Source organism: Micrasema longulum, unplaced genomic scaffold (assembly GCF_059751315.1).
Source record: "Micrasema longulum isolate JH-2025_06_02 unplaced genomic scaffold, ASM5975131v1 h1tg000060l, whole genome shotgun sequence".
NCBI lineage: Eukaryota > Metazoa > Arthropoda > Insecta > Trichoptera > Brachycentridae > Micrasema > Micrasema longulum.
Genome location: NW_028277267.1, coordinates 132,682 through 150,938, shown reverse-complemented (window position 1 = coordinate 150,938; position 18,257 = coordinate 132,682). Strand labels below are relative to the sequence as shown.

Here is an 18,257-nt window from a genome sequence, read left to right as displayed (position 1 = left end):
ACATATATTTATGATTGATAGATATTTCTAATGAGACGAAAACCCTTCAAATAAGATTATTTATTTATTTATTATATATACGGCCTAAGCCAATTACAACAGTAACATGAAGAAACATAAATGCAACAACATATTATAACAGAGATGAAGAACATTTCAGAAAAGGTGATATAGAAGTCTAGGCATCTACAGGGCTTATGACCTGTCATTGGCTGGTTTAAGTGGCCACTTTACACACTGTGTAACATTCACCATTCTGCCCATATTTGAAGATCTTTATTCCTTCAATTCTTTCATCTGTTGATGTTTGTGGAGTGAAATAGCTGAAAATATTTATTCATGCGGTTGAGATTCATCTAATTTAATTATTTCACCTACATACTAGGCAACGCCTGAAAATCTTATTTTTTAAATTTCTATACTACCTCATGGACCAGGTTGATTTGTCAACAATATTTTGAGTGTGTCCAAATTTTTGTAAACAAGGACTGGAATCAAGTCCCTGAAGAATATTAACATATTACAACAGAGATGAAGAACATTTTAGAGAAGGTAATATGGATGTCAAGGCATCTTCAGGGCTACGACCTGTAATTGGCCGGTTTAAGTGACCACTTTACACACTGTGTAACATTCACCATTCTGCTTATATTTAAGCATAAATATTCCTTCATTATTTCATCTGTTGATGTTTGTGAAGTTAAAGAGCTGAAACCTTTATTTATGCGGGTGAGATTCATATAATTGAATTATTTCAGCCACACACTAGGCAACGCCTGAAAATGTTATTTTTCCAATTTCTATACTTTTTCATGGACCAGGTGGAGTTGCACAATGTGTAAAAAGGCCACTAAAACCAACCAATACCTAGACTTCTATATTACCTTCTCTCAAATGTTTTTTATCTGTGTTGTAATATGTCAATGAGTTAACCATTGTTAGAGTGATTCTAAACGAAAATATAAAACTAATTCAATTAAGATTAAGATTAGTTATTTATAAAATAAGTAAGTTTTTGTTTTGTACACCATTTTGTGAAATGGACCTTAGTAAAATTATTTTGGTATTTGTTACAATACATATAGTGTAAAGTTTCCGCAAACCAAGTTTTGTAAAATTTCCATTTAAAAAAAAGTAAAAATGGCATTTTCAATAAAAAATGATAAAAGCGCCATCTATGAAACTGGGCTAAACGAACACCACCGTTGCCTGACCAACAATAATTTCTCGGAATTCGCGAATCATATAATAGATAGTAACCACTCATTTCATAATCACACCCTAAAACTCCTGCACCAAGTAAATAACAAAGGCAGTAATATGAACAATCTAGAAATAATAGAATTTCACAAAAAAAATAATTCTGAAAACAACCTTATTAATAATCACACATTTAACCACCCTCGCCTTTATTGACTATGTTCCCTTTGCGACCTCCCTCACTCCACTTACCTACTGAGACCCGCGTCTGTAACACCCTCTTAGCCGAGCGATGTCTTCCCACATATAAAATCTTAGACTTAATTATTGTAACTTCCACTTATGCGCTAAATTTTAAGAAATATATTTTTTTTCTTTCCCTCATTGATCATGTTTTCATATCTGTACTTTAGATAACTATCCATTTATATACTTACACCTTAGATAAGTGGAAAAAACCCCCTTGCTCTATGTTTCACTGATTAATTTGTTTATTTTTTGTTTAAATTCTTAGAAATTGTGAACAATATTCTGTTTTTATTCTATTAGTTTTATATCACCCATCGATGGGAGGAGTGCTTACCGAAACTGTAGAAGTGTTCTTATAAAATAATAAAGATTGTGTAAACACAAATAAAAAAGTTTTATTTTCATAATAATTTATATGGATAATTAGTTAATATTTTCGCTAAGAATCACCTTAAATAGACTGAATACGTCCGTAAATAAATAAATAAAAGTGGTAGACAAAAAAAGTCGGTGAATTGTTATTTTTAAATATTTACTAACATTTAAAGGTAATATTGAAAGTGTTTGTTGTCATGATTATTTAAATAGTAAAAAATCTCAATTTGAAAATTATTCAAGCGTTTCAGTACTCGCATTGGGGCCTATTTTCCATGTATTCCTTAAGTTCAGGAAGTGTGAGGACCTTTTCCACGAGAGCCTTCAGGTTTCTATGGTCCTTAAGGATGTTGAATCTTGCAAGGAAACTGTAATATTCATTTGCTCCGGCGAAGTAAAAGTCAACCCATGTCAACTGAAATTGTAACGTTAACGCATTAACACCTAGTTTCGGTTGAAAGGTAAATATTCCCTCATGGGAGTGTACTTAGAAGCTTAAAAGGATGTCAAAAAAATATTTCACAGGAATTTCAACCTTATGGTTTAGTTTATTTTGAAAATGTTAAGATGTTATCTTATGGTTGGATTTATAAAAAGGCGTTTTAGGAAGAAAAAAAATATTGGTATTTTTAATTATCTATTTTAGACAGGTTTAATATTTTTGCCTAATATAAAAAAGAGAAAAGTAAATATTCTGTAAAAGATTCTAAGGTACTTTTTTACTTTATAGTAATTAAAAAAGTAAATGGAAAACAAAGAATATATTCCTTATTATTAAAGGGCAAAAAAAAATCCTAGAAAAAAAAAGAGTTAATATTTTCAGTTTGAATCCACGACAGTGCGTATTTTTTAAAAGAAGGAAAATTTTGAAATTTCGGGATCGTTGAAATATTATCAGTTAAAAAATAATTAAACTATTTTGGGCCTATAAATATGCTTGTCAGTGCTAGCCTCGTTTTACAATGTGGTATTTCTAGCGCACGATTCCTTCTTTGACTTGATCTATTAAAAATTTTTAATACTTTTTTCATTAAGATTAACAAATTACAACAGGGATGGAGAATACCTTAAATAAGGGAATACGGAAGTCAAGGCATTTACAGGGATTATGACCTGTCATTGGCTAATGACCCCCGAGGGGGTGAAATCCAGTCTTTTGTCTATGAACATTTGGACAAACTCAAATATTGTAATTTTTTTCATTACTTAAAATAAGATCCAAAATACATTTACGAGAGTAAGAATGGTATACGAACCACTGACCAATTGATCAGTGAGTCCGAGACTCTAGCCACAGGACCACAACCCGACCTTAATTCAAAATATTCCGTCTATTGCTTAATGTAACATGACGTTACATCATCGTTTCCCAAGGAATTTTTGAGCACAGGCTTTTATGAGTTAATATATATTTTTTTTTTCACTTAAATTTAAATTTTTAAACAACTTTCAATTATGTTTTCTTTTTCCTTCTCTTTTTTATACTTTCATAATTAACATTAGATTTAATTGCTTTTTAATATGGAAACTTCACTGGTCCATTAGAATTAAGTCCAATTGTGTACAATATTAAACTTTGTAACTGTACTGTATGTTTCCTGAATAAAAGAAAATAAAAAAAAAAAAATACAAAAAAAAAATAAAAAAAATAATAAAAATGATTTGAAAGAACAAAGACGTCAAAATAATAGTTTTAAATACCTTTCCATTTGCCAAGTATCCGCCATTATTTTTTACCATTGTATCCAGAGTGTCTAAGAAAAGTGGAATATATGATTGCTTGAACTCATCATATTTCTTTTGTTGCATTTTCAAGTCTTCTATATATTTTAATGATCGTAAATCTACAAAGATAAAACCAAAAACTATATTTAGTCAAGTCTAATAAGGAATTCGGAGTTATCATGGACCGTAAACTTACTCTTAATTAATATATTGGTACTATGATTAATAAGTCTCTGAAACTCTTCGGTTTTGTTAGCAAAATATCTAGTGACTTTACTAATATGTTTACAGTTAAAGCACTCCATTGCTTAGATTTGAATATGCCTCCGTGATCTAGTCTCCCTTCTATGTAGGCCAAATAAATCATATCGAATTGGTGCAACATCGTCTGCTTAGAAATAGCTTGGGTGATTGGCCTCCTCGAGAGGGGAGACTACACCTTCGGAGAAACGGAGTCTTCAAAAACGTAGAAATAACATTGACACCATATTTATTTGAAATGGCTTAATTGATGTACCATCGTCACTGGAACAGCTTACCCACCACATACCGCACACCGCATCTGAGGACATAAGTCTCCTTGGCGGTGCCCACATACACGGAAAATTTGCTCGTTGTCAAAAGAGAAAAGCTGCCCGAAGGAGCTCTCTGAAATCTGGTAGCCTTAGCATCTTTGTGCTGAAAGAAAGTAATCCAGAAGTACATAATATGTACTTCATTGGATTGAGAAGAGAGAGAAGTGAATTCTTCACTGACTGGGATTAAATTGATTGGACATGATCAATTCGCCGAAATGATTACAAAACTTTTTAAAAGCCTTGAAATTCTTTTTAGAAGCCACCAGATCTGTATATCCGACAGGACCTATAACAGGGCCACGGATAGTAGCGAGAAGCTCCATTCGGTAATCATAGAGAAGGGGAAAGAGACAAGACCACAGGCCTCTTCTGGCTCTTTCTAGAGCATATAGGACATGCTCAACGGATGCACTCCCGGTTCTAACGGGCTTGTTTCCTTTAGATCTGGAGGTTCAGCGACGTTCTGCAAATTTCCACCTAAAAAGAAGGCGTTCCTCTGTTATTGGTGGCGTCCGTCTACTCCCAACTGAACGAATGTCTCAATCAAATATTAAAAAAATGACTTTAAATGCTCTTCTTAATGCTTGGCAATCGCGATGGGAATCTTCCTCTTTAGGGAGGGTTACCTTTCTTTTTTTTCCTTCAATCCGTCAGCGCTTAGAATCTTCTTGGGTTATCCCCGATCACTGGACTACGCAGTTTTTATCAGGTCATGGTAAATTTAAACAAAAATTATTTGTTTTTAATATTGTTGACTCCCCTTCGTGCTGCTGCGGATATCCTAACCAATCTTCTGAACACATCGTCACTGGAACAAGTGGAATTCAGTGCAACGATCCGATGGTTGTGAAATAATAATCTGCTGTTCCTTGATCAAACTATGGCTTTCATGCATCAATGTCCCGATTGTGTCGAATTGAAAACTCGAGACAAAACCAAAATTTTTTTTTGCAATTCTTTCTAGATTTTAATAATCACTAACATATACGAGTACCAGATCTTGTCTTAAGGTAGCAATTTTTTTTTTGTCCTAGCTTTAATTTTCTTTGGTTGTATTTTATTTCACTTGTACCTGAATATATTATAAAGAAATGTATTTACTACTGTTAAATGGACTAAATGAGTCTGTAAATACGAATAACTATGTTAACAAATTACAACTGGGATGGATAACATTTTAGATCAGGGTATATGGAAGTCGAAGCATTTTTGCCTATGTTTGAACATCCGTTTTTCTTCGATTCTTCCATTTGTTGATTTTAGTTAAGTCAAGGGCTGAAACCTTTACTGTTGAGAAGAGATTCATCTGATCGAATTATTTCACATATTAGGCAAAGCCTGAAAACAATTCTCCAATTTTTAAACTTCTTTTTGGACCAGTAGGTTTTATTACAACAACAAGACTCCCTGAAATGAAATCGAGTCTTTTGTCTACAAACATTTAGACAAAAGAAAAATATTGAAATAAATGCGTATTTTTAAGACATTTGATATTAATATATTACTAAAACTTATTGATGTATTAAGTTTTCATATTTTTTAGATTGTAAAATGCCTCAAACTGAAGTGATATTTTTGAAGTATATATTTTTCGAAGTTTATATATATTTTTAAATCATTTGGAAAATATACGTATAGTTTGATACACAGTTGGACTAAAATATTTTTAGGATTATTACCATTGTTAAATAATGTTACACTGATTTCGTTTTATGTTAACTTTACCTTTGTATTTATGCATACTTCGTTATTGTATTAATTTGATTTATTATTAACCAACTATAAACATTTTGAAAACATGTTCGACCAACATGTTAAATGCTTTACAGTTAATCAATAAACAAAACATGGGTGATTTACGTACGCATTCTAAAATCATAAATCATGTCTGCAGCCATGTCTATTTGCACCAACTCCTTAGCGCCCTCTCCACCTAAATCACATTTGCTGGCTAGATATTTACAGATGGCTCTACTCTGATGAAGGCTCATTCCATCTATCTCCATGAGAGGAACCTGTCCCAGGGGGACCTCTGAAATCAAATATTTTATTATTAATATTTCAAGCATTAACTTCCCACAAGGTAAAATATTTTAATTTCAGATCTATTTTTTTGAGTTACATTGAAAACATTAGAGTATCCAATTTATTCTCAATATATTACAAAATGTACACATCAGATTTATTGAATAGAAAAGAGAAAAAAAAAAGTCACGTAAAATAAACATACATATTACAATTGGGAAATTGCCCTCCTAAGAGAAATTCCACTGTCATGAAATATATCGACATCCGAGGCGATACGATTGAATAACACGATTGCTCTACCTACCGGCATAACCATTAGCAGGTTGGTTCTGCTTCTAATCAGTGCATGTAATGGTTGCTTGTTAAAATACAAGCTTTTTTTTATTTATTTATTTTTTTTTATTTGAAAATTTATTTATAAACCCTTACGGATTATTACATTCATATTACAAAAAATAATATATACATTTTTCATTTATACTCTGTTGTTCAAGATAATATTTTTTACGTCTTTTGAAAAGTTTGTCTGAGTCTTTTGTTTAGTTTTGTCTGGTAGTTTATTATATAATTTCAGTCCCTGGTTCATTAGTCTTGATTGTCCTTGTCTTGTTTTAGAAAGTTGTAGTAGTTTTCGTTATATATTTTTGTGCAACAACTATATTGAAGGTGTATAGGTTTCGCATGTTAGTGTCCTGATCAGGATACTGGTACGTCTCGAAACTGGTAGACATGGAAAAGTCGGTAAGTGGTTATATACAAATATTATATAACTTTAAGTCATGTATTTTAGTTTAACATTATATACTTAAAGATGATTACAATATTTTGATTTAACTAATCTTTCCGTATTTTTAAAATTTCTTAACAATAATATTTTTAATATTGTAAAAAACATATTTGCAGAGTTTTTTAACAAAAAAAATACAAAGGTATTTAAATCCCTATATACCGCTTTTAATGCAATTTGTCGACGGATGCACAAACATAAGTACAATATTTGTAAAATCTAAAGAAAACGGACGGATACAAATGCAAAAAATGTGTAAAGTATATAATAGTGTAGGATGAAGATGGATTGGCATGAGTTAGCTCAAAGTCTTATAGTTGATCGTGTTTTTTAATAAACTGTATACCATTATTTCATTGCCCTTATTTGTCATTGCTACATAGTTTAATGTTCTTTTTGTTCAGTTTCTTGTACATTTGTATTTTCAATAATTGGTATTTATATAATTGATAAATAAACAAAAATAATACAATAGTAATTAATTGTTAAAAAAAAGGAAAAAAACACAAATAAAAATACGTACATAAAATCAAAAGTTTAAAAGAAAGATTGATTACTATCTAGGTATAAGTAGCAAAAAAATATGTTGATAAGTACCAAAAAGATCTTTCCTAAACAATAGGGAAATATCACGTTCTACGAATACCGATAAAAATATATGAAATGGATTAAGGGTAATTAATTGTATTTTCAAAATCAATATGAGGAGAATTTTTTTCATGTATAACTTCAAAAAATAAAAATAAAAGGTCACTAGAAAAACGCGACATGTTTGTTGGCATCGATAGTTGTGACGTCAAGGTTCATGACGATTTTCTACAAAAATTCAAATGGTTTGGATCAAAGCTAAAAACGGACATGAATCGTGGCGTACTAGGGTAAATACAGTAGAAAATAAAAAAAACATTAAAGTATACACGTTTAAAATAAATAAAGATTAAATATTAAATGTGAAAAGGAAGAAAAATAAATGTATAGGATGTTAACAAAAGTTGTGTCCATTTTTTTCTTAATAAAGGGAACAAAAAGACACAAAAAACAATTACACCCAATTAGTCAATAATGTGTTCTCCTTCACTTTTTTACAACAGATAAGTCAATTAGTATATATGTATAGGTGTGTATGTGTATATGTATCAAAATGTGTATACGAGCAAGTTCATATTTTATTGGTCTATGCTTTTTATTAACTTGTAAACTATTATCATGTATTAAAATAATATTGCCTAGCTTGGAATGGGGTATGTACCCTTGTTAGCTGGGCAAAGTGAACATAAAATTGTATGTATAAACATGTATAAATAAATTAATAAAAAATATTCAGAGCATCTTCACTTTACGCCATGCGTATATCACGAGCAACTTTGTCACCTTTAGTCCATCCACTTTAAAGGCTTGTAATCAAATAAAATATTATGTGTAGCGTAAAAGCGAACACAATATCCTGTAGAGCAGAAAATTTGACTTTTACTATTTTGATCTCAATTTGTTGTAACAGAGAGCGAAAAAATTTTTAAAAGGAATTATGGAAGTCTAGGCATTCACAGGGCTGATAACCTGTCACTGGCAGGTTTAAGTGGCCATTTTACCCACTATGTAACATTCATCATTCCGTTTATGTTTAACCATCCACATTTCTTCATCTCTTCTATCTGCTGACTTTTCGCTGCCCTAGTTCTTGTATGTTCAATAGACCATTTTTAGAAAATTGAGTTATAAATGCCAATAGGTTCAGTATCTTATTACGCGTTCATGTAGCTAAAAAGTGATTATTTTACCGTTATTCAGTAGTATTTTCAGCATTTTTTGAGTGCCAATCACCACTTGCATTAAATACAAAAAAAATCCCTTTTTTGAAACTTGCAAAGTAAATTCGATAAATTAATCAATTCGATTCCCCGGAACCGATCATTTTCTTGCTTACCGTGTTCCCTCCAGGCCAACTAGACTCTCTAACATTTTCCATATTTGTAAAATCAAAACTAATCATCGGAAACACTCTACGATCCCTCGTATATGTGAAACATTTAACAAAAATTGTAATAGTCTTGATATATTTAACACTCCATACAATATGTACAGAAGATAATTAATAGGTTTGATTCATGCTATTCATTCATAATTCATTAAATCAGTAAATCAAATGCCATTTTCCACTTTACTTTCCTTCAATCATCCTTTACCACTCCTTATCAATTTTCTTATTTTCCTTTCCACTTCAACTTTCCCTTGTTCTGTCCATATTTATCTTATGTTAATATATGGTATATTTATTATTTTTATAGTTTAAAATTTAAGCCGTCGTCGCTTTATTATTTAGTGAATACATATAATTGAATGGCAGGCCCTACTATGTATACATTTTATACAGTTTAAAAAAAAAAAAATAACCTGTACATCTGTTTGTATTAGAAATAAATAAAATAAAAAAAAAATTTAAAAAAAATAATGTAAATAAAAGAAAAAATGGTCTATAGAACATATAAGAATTAGAGCAGCGTTTCCTTAAGAAAAAGAGCTGAATTTTCTGAAGGTTTCAGTCAATGACAGGTCATAAGCCCTGTAAATGCTTAGACCTCCACTTTACCTTCTCAAATTGTTTTCAGATCCAAACAACTCCCCGGGGAGGAAATCCAGTCTGTCTAAAAACATTTTGACTTACTCTAAATATTGTTGATTTACCATATTGTTATAATTTTGATGCTCATTTTTATATTTATAAAAAAAACTGACGCAACTTATGTTTACACCTAATATTTAAAATGAATTGGGATAATTTAATTTAACACTCGTTTAAAAAGATTTGGTCACATAAAAACACATTGTTAATTTACCACTTACTGGTTTTGTATGTTGGCCAATCGGCCACAAAATCAATTCGGAAGTCTTCATAAGGGATTTTAGCATATGTAAGGATCATTCTTATGGGTTCTCCAAGCGCCCGAAAGTTGAAGTATGTTACTAAATGTTATTAAATATTTGTATTTAACCACTTACCGACTTTTTTATGTCTACCGATTTCGAGACTTACCGGTCTCTTCGCCAGGACGCCAATTAAACCAACATGCAAAACCCACTATACACCTTTACCATAGTTGTTTCACAAAAATATAAAACCAATTCGACATGCATTTTAACAAGCACATTATTGATATTCGTGTTAAAGAATATATAAGGTGTCTTTTTCTTCTGATTTTCCACATCCGCTCTTAAGTGGAGCATGTGGACATCACCAGTTGCCTTCAGAAGACCCTATCGCCAGCCAGCACTCTCAATCCAGTGTTCCTTAGTTTCACCGAATAAAGTCTAAAGATCATCATCGACGGCCTTCCAGAAGCAACTTGTAATGGTGTAATGGTCAGCGCGTTTGCTTACTATGCAAGAGGTCTCGGGTTCGATTCCTGACCTGATTGATATGAAATTTTGATTTAAAAGAGTGTTTTTACACTAGAATGTTTCATAGTCCCTGGCCTGGTACCTGAAGCGTAAGATTGATCATCTTACCTTCATGTAACAAAAATGATCAAGATACGCTGCAATTATTGAATTAATGCAGTGCCCTATGCACTATTAGGTGTGGAAAGGGAAAAAAATGAGGCATGCACAGCTCGTGTTCAAGTCAGGTCCACCGTCGTATCTTTAAGACGCTCGTGATAGAAGGCTGCTGCGTTCGTTCTCGAACTTCAATGTTAGTTATAAATAAAATAGGAATATTTCTTCTGACCGTATCTTACTTATTGCGGTATCTTCACAAGAACAATTTATCCGAATTCGCAAATCACTCAATCAATTTTAATCATGACTTTAATAAATATACTGGAGTTTTAATTTTACATACACAAACACAAACAAAGGTTTATGAGTAAATAATATGGAAATATTTCACATTAGGAAAGCTTTAAAAAAGAATATTCCTTTGATCAATTATCAAACCACCTTTCAATACAGCTCATTATACGATGTAAGATTGTAATGGCCACCCTATACCTATAAAACTTACGTCCCTCACATTTTTTTATTTTTTTAAAGTTTTATTTATTTCAACAAATAAGTAAGATATTTAATTGTATTTTTGTTCTCGCAAATCCCAAGCTTGTCTGCGGGTTACATTGCATTTTTTTTTTAATTTACAAAATGTAAGTGCATAGTTTAATAATAAATGAAGACTATAATATATTTATGTGCACACTAAGGGCTTTAGTCTGGTAAAACAAACGCAAAATTAGGAAATTATACGATTCTACCATTCTAAAACGAATGTTTTTCTTTAATCGCGCTGTAATAATAAAATAAAAAACATAAATCAGATGATAAGAAAATTTTTTAAAGGTATCTCCGTTAAAAAATATACCTAAAAGTTTTATGTAACCAAAATATAATCACTCTTCATCTCCCCCCTATTTTTTTAACTATTTCTCCTACAGCATAAAATATTTTTATAACTTAATCATTGCATGTAAGGGTTGATTATTAAAATGCATGTAGTGTTGGTTTTATATGTTTGTGCAACAACTATGACAAAGGTGTATTGTGGGTTTTACGTGTTAGTTTAATCTGTGTCCTGACGAAGAAACTGGTACGTGTCGAAACGTCAGTGAGTGGTTATAAACAAATATTATTTAACATTTAGTGAAATGTTTGACCACAAAGTAAATGCTGTAAATATTAATAATAAAGTATGTTAATTTACACTTTGCCATTATTCTCAATTAATTTATTCACTTATAGACTTAATCAATTTGAAACATTCAATTAATTAATTCACTTATAAACTAAATATAAAGCACGCGGTTTCGTGTGCCAGCGTATTTTATAAACTAGCAAAAAGACATCTTTAGTAACATCTGTTTTACGTAATGTTACGTTTGTGTTATATTATGCTAAACACTTACGCATTTGCTGATAAACAAGTTCAAAGGTGTAATTAGATAGTTTTTATCAGTAACATACCCACCTTAAACAAAACGTTCTGAATAAAAATATTAAAAACGAAATAATCTGTGATTTTGTACATGTTGAATAAAAATATACCTATAGTTTTATGGCCGTGTGGGAGCGGATCACGAATACAAGTAATATAACAAACATATCTCCTATCTAGATTGGTTTAAGATACTTGTTCTGATGTACATAGGAAATAGGTACTACTGACATTGCAACAATAACCAATGAACCAAAAATTCATTACGAATTTATGTGAAATTCTATTTCTTTACGATAACGCATATAACATAATACCTTTGTGTAGGTACATAATAACATGTATGGTATATTCGAAAACAAATTAATTTACGGTATTATGCTAGGGTTTCCTAGAAAAGCGGTGCCCGTATCTTAACGGCCGTAGTGAACGGTGATGCGGTGGACAGCCGTCGTAACGGTGCCGAGAGAGTGGTTTCATAGGAAAACGGTATTCATAAATGTTATGAGCACCGTTTGCCTTGGAAACCACTCTCTCGGCAAGCACCGCTGTCCTAGGAAACCCTAGCTTTAGCGATTGAAGGAGTTACTGAGATATTCGGAAAAAACTTTTAAAAAAAAATTATGATTTCTAAATTTGCTTCACATCAATTAAAAATGCTAAGTTTGCGGTGTCAAGTAGTATAATTAAAATCTGTTTTTGCAAGATTTAGAGACGGGTTTGAATTACGCTATTACTTAGGTAGGTAGATTTTTATGTATAGGTACTTTATTTTGGCATCCATAACTAATTTTCTGTTTTTAAGTGAGATTTCTAAGTATGCTTCTAACACCCTTAGGCTCTTTCACACATGCCACGCCAATCCACCCGACCTAGTAATTTTACCGGGTACATCCTACAAACGCATACAAAATGTGTCACCTTTTGTAGGGTGAACGCAGTGAAATTACCGGGCCGGGTGGACTGGCGTGGTATGTGTGAATAGGGACTTGATCTTATATTTTATTACTTTTGTAAAGATGCTTTACTGTTCTTTCACAAATCTTTTAAATTAAATATGCGTACCTTTATTATGTTTAACTTCGATACTCATTTTTTTCTTTCAATTTTTATGATTTGTTATTTTCATCACTTAGTCATAGTTTTTGGAGTTCAGATTTTAAGTTGCCCATTTTTAAATTATTCATTAGTTTTAATTTTATTTTATTACCATTGAGGTAAATAACTGGAGTAAACATAAGCGTTCGAAATATGTTCCCTCAACCTGCGGCCAATTGGTTCCCTGAACACGATGTTAAATTATAAAAAAAATCGTATTCAAATAAATAGGTACTATGCATAATCGTACATGCGCCCAGTTACAGTTTTAAAAAAATATTTTATCTAACGTCGGATGAATATTATCAGATTTTAAAAACCGCTAAAAAAATACATCATAACTGTACAAAAAATTAATAAGAGCGATCAACGCCATAATCCACTTTGTAGGGGGTAAAAGTTTATTGAATGCAATTCATTAATAACATTCAATAAACTTTTTTTTTCTTGTTATGACTTTTTGGCGTTGGTGCCTTTTCAAAACTACGGAAACCTTGTTTTTATTAATTATATTAACATGTTAGATAACGATTCTGATATCGATTCCGGCATTTCGATAACGATACAAATCAAGTAATGAGTCTTCTTCATTCGTTTAATTAATTGTCGCTAGAATTTTGAGTTTACCAAAATCATAATAAAAAACGCGACGTGGAAATTTAGAAAAATATTTTTCGTCATGTCCTTGAGTAAATAATATTGTTTTAAAAAATATTTTTTGCAAAAAGTTGCTATTTTGCAATAAATCCACCAATGTGCAAATTGTATTACGTCTAACGCGTTAAAATAAAGATAAAAAACCACTTATTCAAGGAAACATTTAATACTTAATATATTTTCAATAAATTAATTACTTTTCTAAAAAATAACGAGTGAGATTAAATTTTAATTCATTAACAGAAATGGTATTGAAAATATCGAATATTTGTTCAAATTGATTTTAATGTCTACATGTGTATCCTGGGTAAAGGTGAGTGCATTTTGAAGTCAGTTCGTCGATTGTTACAAAAAATAATTCTTTACTTCTAGTGCACCAACCAGGTATTCCAATTCGAGTAATCGTTAAAACTAGTCAAATCTATCTTGAAATTTTCTTTTGCATTATAAAAGCCGAACGTTATACTTTTGATTTTTAAAAATAAGTTTGTAATTATATTTTCATTAAATTCATAAACGTTAAAGCGTAAAAAAGTATGAAAATAAATATTATCATAAAATGCTTGTTCTTGAATGAGTTGTTCTTAAAACCCCTTGGGAGTTTGGGAGTATCATATTTAATTATGTTGTAAATATGTTTTTAAAAATAGCTCATCTGAGTAATATAACATGTTTTTAAGATTAATGGTTTTTACAGCAATATTTAAATAACCTTCGACTAGCACCCAAAGCATCAGAATTACGAATATTTACTGCTTAACCGATGAACGATTGAGAAACTCTGCGCTTAGTGAACCTACTGGTGGATTTTTCAAAGCTGGCGCGTTCGCGATACTTACACAAACGCATTGTGCAGTATCTGTGAATAAGCTCATGGTATGAAATCGCACGGTATACGTATTATAAAAAATAATCTCTGTCTCTCTCATGCTTATGAGCCTGACATAGACAACTATTGCTTTGTTAGTTGCTAATTATATGGTAATAAAATGTACACAGGATGCTTCTGCGTACGTCTGAATTTAGCTGCGATTTTTGATAGTAACAATATAATAATATAGGTTCAATGCATATGTATTAAGCTATGGATTAAAACACTGGTTAATAAATATGTGTTTTCATTTAATTAAATCATGTATAAGTCGATTTTTAACAGACGCGGGTCTAAGTGGGTAAGTAGAGTGAGAGAGGTCGCAAAGGGAACATAGTCAATTAAGGCAAGGGGTGATTAAATAAGTGATTATTAATGAAATTGTTCTGAGAATTTCAATTTTTGTGAATTTCTATTATTTCTATATTATTTATTTATTTATTTATTTATTAATGAAATCATACAGTCTTTATATAAACAACAAGGTACAAAAGAACAATTTTAAAAAGTAAGACCAATTACAGATTTCACACTAATGAATGCAGGAGGAGAGGGGAAAAATAATTTAATTCTAAAAAGTCAAAATAAAAATATTCCATAAAAAGTTCATTTAAAGGAGAAGACATTGTAAAGCTACTCTACCTTCCTCCCTCTCCCTCTGCTTCCATGAACATTTCAATTTAATTGTAAAAAAAAAATCACAAGTAACAATAAAATTATTCGATGCAGGTAGTAGATGTAGGTAAGTATAAATTAAGAGTTGAAATCAAATTATTAAAATTAAAAGTAAAAGTTAAAATTAAAATGAAAAGTTTAAATTAAAATTAAGTTAAAAGTTTAAATTGAAAGTTAAAATTAAGAATTAAAATTAAAAAGTTAAAATTGAAAGACAAAATCAAGAATCAAATTAAAAGTTAAAAGTCAAGCAGGAGATAAATTTAAAATGTCTTTAACTGATCTGATAAAAATATGGTATTTACAATGTAGTATGTCGATGTCACTAAAACTGTCATTATAGGTAATCTGTATTCTTCGTAGAGTGCTATTTCTTAAATAATTAGTCATTGACTTAGGAATGTCGAAGAGTACAGATTGACGAGTTCTACGGACAGGGACTCGATATGAAATGCCTCTAACAATTTCTGGGCTATCAATTACGTTATTAACAATTTTGTATAGAAAGCACATATCCAACATGGTACGCCGAGTTGCGAGATTTTGAACCTTGTGAAAATTAGCTGACTCAGTCCTACTTGAGAATGAAACATTATTTCTGAAATCTAATTGTCTAAGAAAATAATTTTGAATATGTTCAATACGATTTTTGTACGTATTATATTGAGGATTCCAAATCGGCGAACCAAACTCGAGGACACTACGTACATATGAAAAAAAAAAGTTTTCTTAGTGCGTCAGTTCTTGTGAAAGGTTTGGTTGATCGTATGACAAACCCTAACATTTTGTAAGCTTTTTCTACAGTATTTTCTATATGTTTGTTAAATGTAAGTTTACTATCAAGTACAACACCAAGGTCACGGACTTCCGTAGAAGAATTTATAATTAACTCGTTGATTTTATACGAATAATTAATTTTTTTAGAACGAGTGCGGTAAAAAGAAATTTGCTGACACTTTTTAATGTTAATAGACAATCTGTTTTTAATGCAATATGTGTTTAATCTATTAAGGTCTTCTTGAAGATTTATACTGTCTTGATCATTATTAATAGGTAAATATACTTTCATATCATCGGCAAAAAGACTGAATTGTGCGAATTTGAAACATTGACTGATATCATAAATATAGACATTGAAAAGGAGTGGCCCGAGGTGTGAACCTTGGGGCACTCCTGATGGTATAGAAGAAAAGTTTGAACAGAAGCCACCGATTACAACAGATTGACAGCGATTTGTCAAATAAGAAGTAAACCATCGCAAAAGATCTCCGTGAATACCCAGATGTTTGATCTTTAATAGAAGGGTAAGATGGTTTACTTTATCAAAGGCTTTCGCATAGTCAGTGTATATAGCATCTACTTGAGTTTTATTTTCAAATTGAGAGAAAATGTATTGAGTGAATACTGCTAGATTAGTTGTTGTTGATCGTTTTCTAAGAAAGCCGTGCTGCTGTTCGGGAAAGTTACGTGACAAATGAGTATAGACCTGATCATAAACAATTTTTTCGAACATTTTACTAAATACTGGAAGTATGGAAATTGGGCGATAATTTTCAATGCAATTTTTATCCCCACTTTTATGAATCGGTACAATATTTGCTTCCTTCCATTTGCTAGGAAATAATCCTTCCGATAGTGATTTTTTAAAAATAAGAGCAAGAGGAAGAGACAATTCATGAGCGCAATTAATTATGAATACTGGAGGTATCCGGTCACTACCAGGGCCTTTGTTTGCATCTAGCATTCGAATGTATTTTAAAACAATGTCTTTGTTAATGCAAATGCTACTTAGATTATCATCGGTAATTACATTGCGTTGAGTATAATCTAAATTAAATGAACTGTGTACGCTTGTTTCTCTATCAAAAACAGAATTAAAGTATTTAGAGAATGATTCACATACGTCATAACAATTTTCAATAGTTTCACCAGCATAAGTCATTACTTTTGGAATAGCGTTATCTTTTTTTTTTTTTTAATGTATCCCCAAAAACATTTACTGTCTCTATTTATGTCATTCTCTGTTTTTAATAAAAAGTTTCGAAAGCAAATACCTTGAATTCTCTTTTGTCTAGACCTAAGAAGTTTAAACTCTTGATAATCCATAATACAGTTTGTTTGTTTCCATTTTTTGTGCATCTTACTCTTTTCCTTAATTACATTTATAAGAGAAGGGGTGTACCAAGTTGGGTACTTTTTGTTTTTACTTATTGTTTTTGGAACCAAGTCTTCAATTACTTCGTAAAGTGTATTATAAAAGCAAGTTAAAGCGTCATCCAAGTTTAAAGTAGAGCATAATTGAGTAGGCCAATCCGTTTGAGAAAGACGCAGTTTTATAGGACAGTAATCCGCCTTATGATACAAAAACACTGTATGCAATCGATCGATGAACCGATGAGTCGTTGTTTTTTCTAGTTGAACATTAACCGTGGGGTGATGACTATCCTCCGTTACCAATGAAAAATCTGAACGCAATATCTTTATATCTCTATTGCATAGTATAAGATCAAGGATCCTTCCATTTTCATTGAGAATGTGATTGTATTGATTTAGGCCTGTTAAAGCCATCGTGTCAATAAATAAAGTTATTTCAGCATTACTTGAGTGAGATGGGAAAAGGTAATTATGGCCGATACGTTTACTCCAAATCAAGTTGGGTATATTGAAATCGCCCATAACTATAAAATCATCCGTAGCGAAACTGTTACATAAATCACTGATTGTGTTCGAAAAAGAATGAAGCAAACAGGAGTGAGTCGACCCACCGGGGATATATGTACATACGATGTGTGTTTTTTTACCAGATACTCTTCCAGGTAGAACAACCCACACAAGTTCATTGATGGTATCGATACAATGTACTTGCTTTGCGCAAAATTCAAGACGGACTGCTACAAGCACACCACCACCACGTGCGTCCCCCCCTCGATCACGTCGAAAAACTTCGTAACGTTGATCAAAAAGTTCTCTATCAAAAATGCTTTCCGTTAACCAAGATTCCGTAATTGCTATGACATCATAATCATTACTCAAAATAGATTGGTAAAATTTGTCTGTTTTAGTTCAGTTCAGTTATTCATATTACTGCCTTTG

General features: G+C 31.3%; 1 protein-coding gene across 2 annotated transcripts; it reads right to left on the bottom strand.

Annotated features, from left to right (window-relative positions):
• Positions 1-1,830: 1,830 nt before the first annotated feature.
• Positions 1,831-11,767, bottom strand: LOC148285094 (glutathione S-transferase-like). 2 transcript variants are annotated; one of them, XM_088230285.1, is made up of 5 exons: positions 11,633-11,767; positions 9,784-9,903; positions 5,992-6,159; positions 3,526-3,668; positions 1,831-2,239 (listed from the first exon to the last, which is right to left on the bottom strand). In XM_088230285.1, exons 1-5 carry the CDS (start codon positions 11,640-11,642, stop codon positions 2,072-2,074), a joined length of 609 nt encoding a protein of 202 aa, XP_088086411.1. In that variant the 5' UTR covers positions 11,643-11,767; the 3' UTR covers positions 1,831-2,071. The 2 variants fall into 2 exon arrangements, with proteins under 2 accessions (XP_088086411.1, XP_088086420.1); XM_088230294.1 differs by lacking the exon at positions 9,784-9,903.
• Between the last annotated feature and the right edge of the window lie 6,490 nt (positions 11,768-18,257).

Excerpts from the sequence above, each read along its gene's own strand:
- LOC148285094 (XM_088230285.1), bottom strand. Across the intron at positions 3,669-5,991 it reads GATTTATGATTTTAGAATGC|ATTTACGATCATTAAAATAT; the intron begins GTACGTAAATCA and ends TTATCTTTGTAG. Across the intron at positions 2,240-3,525 it reads GATACTTGGCAAATGGAAAG|TTGACATGGGTTGACTTTTA; the intron begins GTATTTAAAACT and ends TTACAATTTCAG.